The 6,000-nt window shown below is 32.6% G+C and overlaps 1 protein-coding gene across 1 annotated transcript; it reads right to left on the reverse strand.

The window, feature by feature from the left end:
- Nucleotides 1–128: 128 nt before the first annotated feature.
- Nucleotides 129–2,054, reverse strand: LOC112782721 (chaperone protein dnaJ C76, chloroplastic). Its single transcript, XM_025825268.3, has 3 exons — nt 1,198–2,054; nt 937–1,117; nt 129–862 (listed from the first exon to the last, which is right to left on the reverse strand). Exons 1-3 carry the CDS (start codon nt 1,800–1,802, stop codon nt 290–292), a joined length of 1,359 nt encoding a protein of 452 aa, XP_025681053.1. The 5' UTR covers nt 1,803–2,054; the 3' UTR covers nt 129–289.
- Nucleotides 2,055–6,000: the final 3,946 nt, after the last annotated feature.

The following is a 6,000-nucleotide window of genomic DNA, read 5'->3' on the forward strand; positions in this document are numbered from 1 at the left end:
GAGGCACCACTTCATGACATTTAACACTTCAATTAGTTCTGATAACAAATTATTTTGTGTCCTTAACATCAAAATGGGGGGAAGCTGCAGCAAAGTAATTAAGTTTCAGAAGAAGCTGAGTCAAATAATTGTTGAAGTATGATATTCTTAAAAGAGAACTTGAAAGTTTTAATACATCATCTGCTATGATCATGTTCATGTGTTTCTTCAGTACCTTACTGCTTGCTACTTACATGTATATAGTTCTAATCAATCTTGGCTATTTATTATGGACTTTGTATCTATCTATCTATCTATCTTCATTGCCAATAATGGCAACAAGTTCTACAATTGCCATTCCAATCATATACCATGTAGCTGCTGCCAGTATATACTGCATCCAGGGACTGTTAACAATTTCCAAAGCCAGATTACCACCTATGTGTTGTTTCAGCTCAGGAACTGACTCTGCTTCATGTAATCGAACCGTAGCTACCGCGATCAATGCAGTAACAATTGGAAATCCCCATCTGATTGGGCTATTTTGGTTCTCATATTCATTCTTTCCCTTGATAGCTGAAGGCTTCTCAGCTGGCCTTGGAGGAGTAGCAGTTGTTGTAGTTGAAGACGGAAGAGCATATGTTGATGGGGCCCAATACTCTTCAGGACGGTCGCAAGCTTGTGGAATTTGATCCCTCAGTTTCTTCCTTGCAACAGCATCTCTAAGCTTACCGATATCCGGTTCTGGTAATTGATATGTGACTCTTGTCATGTTTTTTTCAGAGCTTCCACATGCGCTGGGTGCTTGCCAGTATAACCAATTGGAAATTGATCTTATTGCCTGAATTGCTGACATTCTTGATTCTCTTTGGAGGTCTGTTTCCTGAATACAAGCATTTAAATTAAAACATAGTGTTACTATGAAGCCCAGCCCTGATTACAAGTCAAAGTACTAACCTTTGAACACTTGGAAGCTTTATCCATTGTTTCCTGGAACCTTTTTTGAAACTTGTCCACATCCACGAATATGTTGGAGACACGAACGCCAGCTGCGTTACCTGCGCCTACTCTTACGTTGCCACGCGGTTGCTTGGACATCAAGAACTCCAGAGCTGCAAGGTTGGACCTCTCAACTAGCCTATGAATGAATCATAACTCAGCAATTCTTTGAACATTCAAAAAGTGGGAATAGAAATAGTATAGAGGAGATATACTTACGAAATGCAGTTGACAGGGCAGGAATCAATGGCGTCTTGGATTTTGTGGTGAGAATCAGCCCACTGAGCAACAACCCTTGCTCTGCCATAAACAGATTCAATAGCAAAGGTGTTGTTAGCTAAGAGAGCGCACTTTAGACAGCCGACGCACTTGATTTCGTCGACAAAGACGGCCCGCTGCTCGGTTTGGGAGCCCCGCCATACCGAGTAGAGGGGTCTGCCGGTGAAGCCTTTGAATTCTGAAATCTTGGCTTGCTCCCTGTCATATGCGAGGCGAGAATTGGGGTCGGAGAGAATGGCATAAGCTTGATTGAGGATGATGGACATGTCATGGCCGGCAGGGCCCGCGATGTCCGGGTGGCACCGCTTCTGGAGAGAGCGGTAGGCCGTCTTCACCTCTGACTGACCCGATGTGCTATCAATCCCAAGAAGATCGTACAGATCCAACTCTGACGTCATCCATGATGATGCCTTGCAGTTGCATCTTATTCTGCTATGTCTACTACTACTACTACTACTATACTTGTTGTGCAGCTTCAACTGCTCTCCATGTGTTCTTGCCATACAAGGAATCAGCCATGTGGATGCAGCAGCACTCATAGCCATCTTCGTCCTTTAATTTTCGGCTACTCAACAGGATAAGCCCCTCCTATGCCACACTGTCTCATTATTATGGCTGTGCAAGATATTTTGCTTTGCTTTCTACATCTTTTTTTCTTTTTTTGACAACGATGGAAGATACTTATTATTCACTAATTTTCTGTATAGATGGCTATATCCACCGTTGATGTCCAATTATGTAATATACTCGAAATTTTTACTTAATTATCCGCCCTATTTTATAATTGTGTCCAGTGTATTTTTGTTCTCAAACAGTAAAATATATAAATTAATGTTCGGTTGCCCGCTAGAAAGGTAGACTGGATGGTTGGTGGGTCGAGAGCAACGAGTTGATCAAGGGTGTTTTTGAACCTGGGTACGAGCTTTACGAAGGGGAGTTGTTCCGAGCGTCGGTGGGTCGGTAGATGGAGTCACCTGCAAGGACACTCCGATACTAAAGTGAGCCTCCATACACTAATATGGTTAATTAGGGTAAGTGTGACGTATCTTTGGGGAGGAGTAGGTCCCTTCCCTTTTATACCTCGTACTTCAGGTGAACTTTTTATCCTAGGCTCATTTGTCTGGAAATTTCTGCCTTTTATCTAGGTCTCTATCAAAATGTGAGACAATATATGGGTTGATGACTTCGTATGGTGAACTCTCAACCTTTGTTGAACTCAGCCGGAACAATTAACATTCTAAATTTTACAATAGATATTCCACTAAACATGAGAATATATATCTATAAAAATATTAAAATATCATATTTAATTTTAAATAAAAAGTATAAGAAAGGAATTTAGAGAATAATATTTAAAAAAAAAAATCAAATACACGAATTATTTGTCTCTAGGAACAGGATTAATCTTTAAGATTAAAGAGGCTGTTTGTTTCTTTTAAAAGTTATTATGTTCAAAATTGAACTGATCAACAATGATAATTTTTTCCCATTTTATAAATATGCGTTTTACCTATTATTGACAGGTTCCTTTGAAGAGTCAAAGATAAAAACTTTTTTTCATACCTTAGTTTTATTATGAAAATTATTAATGAACCCTAAAGGCAATTTCACCTTGAAGCAAATGCCTAGTAGTATTTTAAAATTTTACATATTCTTTAATAAAGAAAATCTCAGGACCAATACTTTTCATTACTTCTTTAATAATATAACATCGTTCTACTTTCATTAACTTTAAAGTTGTATATAAAAAATTGTTAAAATTAATTGAATTCAGTTCATTATTAGTTTTAAAGGATGTCTATAAATATTTAGCATAGTCGTAGTTACTATTGGAAGAATTTGTTCCATATAAAATTTCTATCCTAATACAATTATTTTCAATAATAAAAATTATAAAATATATGTTACCTGCAAATTTGATTAAAAATAAATTTATAGATATATTAAAACATGCACTAATTTTTATATTTAACATAATATATAGAAGTTAATTTTTTGAGTTTTATTTAGAATTAGCATTTTGGTATGTAGGATGTTATAACTTTATATACATTTTGAAGATATTTTTCATTTGATTTCCTTCTTCAAGACATCATGATTTCTCTCTTTTGTTTCCTAAAATATTACAAGTATTCCTTTATTTGGTATTTATCTGCCAAATTGTTTTTCTTTGTTTGGGTCCATGTTTGGCCACTTTGAGAACTTTCACATAGGAAACTAAGTTTGCACTTGATGTACAATTAATTAAGAATATTAATCAATCAATAAATTAACATGGACCAAGCAAAGGTGTCTTTTATGGTGCTTAACATTTACTTATAAAATTTAAAAATAAAGAGGTGAGTTCCACTTCACACTTTATCTCTACTTTTAAACAAATTAGACAAAAATTTTGTAGGCACAAAAAATTCTTCCTAAACAAAAATAAATAGTATTTTCGGGAGAAGAAATGAAAACTATTTATGTTGTACACAAAGGGATAAATTAAAAAAAAATTAAAATTTTAAATATAAAAAAATTATATATATATATATATATAATTATTAAGAAAAAATAATACAAACACAAGAGTCCCCAAATTTGGAAATTATTGGTTATATTATTGAGGGATGTAAAGTAATGAGTAATGGGTAATTAATATTGAAGAGATAGAATATATAAGTATTATTATTTAAGTAAAATTCAACCATAAATATTCTCTGCGCGTGAAATCTGAGATTTGGTGTAATTTAATTATACTTATATTAGTGTTAATGGATCTTTATATGCTATTACTATTACTACCACACTAAGTACCAGAAGCCCCTAGCTCTTGTGTATATTAAATTTAAGAATACAGTATGCACGATACACTAGTACAAAACACGAAAAACTGAAAGTGTTAGACGAACTTATTATATCCGTGCAAATAAATGTATAGTAGTTAAAATATGTCTGTATTTTGTTTTTGAGCGGACAGTAATAATGTCCATGTTAATGAATGAATGTGACATATAGAAGAATGACGGTGTTTTGGACCATTTCTATAAGTTTAAAACTTAATAAATTTTAATAATCGATTTCATGATTAAGAGTTTTTTAAAATTTTAAAAAAGATGTTATAAAAAGAATATTAACTCTTTATCATTTATTTTAATTTCTAATAACTTAATTTTACGAATTTAATTGTTATATTATAATTAGAGTAAAGTATCGTTTTTGTCCCCAACGTTTGGGGTAAGTCTTATTTGTGTCCCTAACATTTAAATCGTCCTATTTGTATCCCTAACGTTTATAAAAGTGATTCAATGTTATCCTACGATCAATTATACTAACAAATCAGATTATATTTTTCAATTATTCTCACTTGGATGTATTCATTATCAATTAGGTCTCACTTAGATGTGTTCGATTTTAATATTATACCCACTATTTGTGTTTAAATTCAATTATGTTCCTAGAAAAGTGAATTATGTAAATGTTGTAGGAATTAGTTTCAACTTTTGATGAGCTATTTTTCAGAGTGGATCATTGATTCTATCCCAAACATTTATATTCTAACTTCAAGAAGAGATTTTTAAAACTCAAATTAAAGCATTCATGATGTGTAATTGACAGCAGGATAACATTGAATCACTTTTACAAACGTTAGGGATACAAATAGGACGATTTAAACGTTAGGGACATAAATAGGATTTACCCCAAACGTTGGGGACAAAAACAATACTTTACTCTTATAATTATTATTTTATTATTAAAATAAATATTACAATATTAATTATATATAAATCTAAAATTATGAACAATATATCTCATGAAAAAGAAAAAGAATATCTTATAAAAAAATAATTTATGCATAAAAAAAATCACATAATATATAAGTTTATAACATTATAATCACATAATATATGTACTATTTTAAATATGTTCACTTAGATATGTTTTTTATTTTAATTTTTTTTGTGACTTATAATAATTTAAATATCGGAGTTCTTAAAAATACACCTCCACAATTAAAAATGATAAATTCGAAATATTAAAAATTTAAAATAAGAAAATAGTAACTATATCATATTTTTAATTATTTTTTCATAAATTTGTTGAGATAACAGATAACAGATAACTCCTCATACTCAATTAAGAGGTTGCGGGTTCGAGTCTCTTATCTTTCCAAATTTTAGCCAATGAGTAATAGCTCAAATGGCATAGTCTCCCCATACTCAATTAAGAGATTACGGGTTCGAATCTCATATCTTTGGTAAAAAAAAAACAGATAACTCTTAAATTAAGAACAACAAAAACACTTTTAAACATATATGAACAAAAAAAGGCAGTTTGATTTTATTTATGATGACAATTAAGAGTATATAACTAAAAAGGAAGCCAATGAGTAATAGCTCAACTGACATAGTCTCCACGTACTCAATTAAGAGGTTGTGGGTTCGTGTCTCTTCTCTTTGGTTAAAAAAAAAAACAAAAAAGGAAAGGAAAATACTTGTAGAAAGAAGAGGCGACCCCAGCCCGGGAGAGTGAGAACTGAGAAGTGATGACAAGCGATGCATTGCCATTTGTGAATTATATGATATCATCTTCGACCCTCGAACCTGCATGGCAACGGCATCAGGCCAGGCCATATGGGTTTCTGCTATTGCATAATCATGACTTGCAGGAAATGACATATCTACCCTTGAAGCATTTATTTTTCCGTGTCATTAAATTGATATCCCACACACACTCTCACAAGTTCAAATCTCATAAGTTTCT

Source organism: Arachis hypogaea, chromosome 20, assembly GCF_003086295.3.
Source record: "Arachis hypogaea cultivar Tifrunner chromosome 20, arahy.Tifrunner.gnm2.J5K5, whole genome shotgun sequence".
In the NCBI taxonomy this organism is placed as follows: domain Eukaryota; kingdom Viridiplantae; phylum Streptophyta; class Magnoliopsida; order Fabales; family Fabaceae; genus Arachis; species Arachis hypogaea.

Excerpts from the sequence above, each read along its gene's own strand:
- LOC112782721 (XM_025825268.3), bottom strand. The coding sequence starts at position 1,802 with ATGGCTATGAGTGCTGCTGCATCCACATGGCTGATTCCTTGTATGGCA. Across the intron at positions 1,118-1,197 it reads TGCCCTGTCAACTGCATTTC|GCTAGTTGAGAGGTCCAACC; the intron begins GTAAGTATATCT and ends ATTCATTCATAG. Across the intron at positions 863-936 it reads AAGCTTCCAAGTGTTCAAAG|GAAACAGACCTCCAAAGAGA; the intron begins GTTAGTACTTTG and ends GCTTGTATTCAG.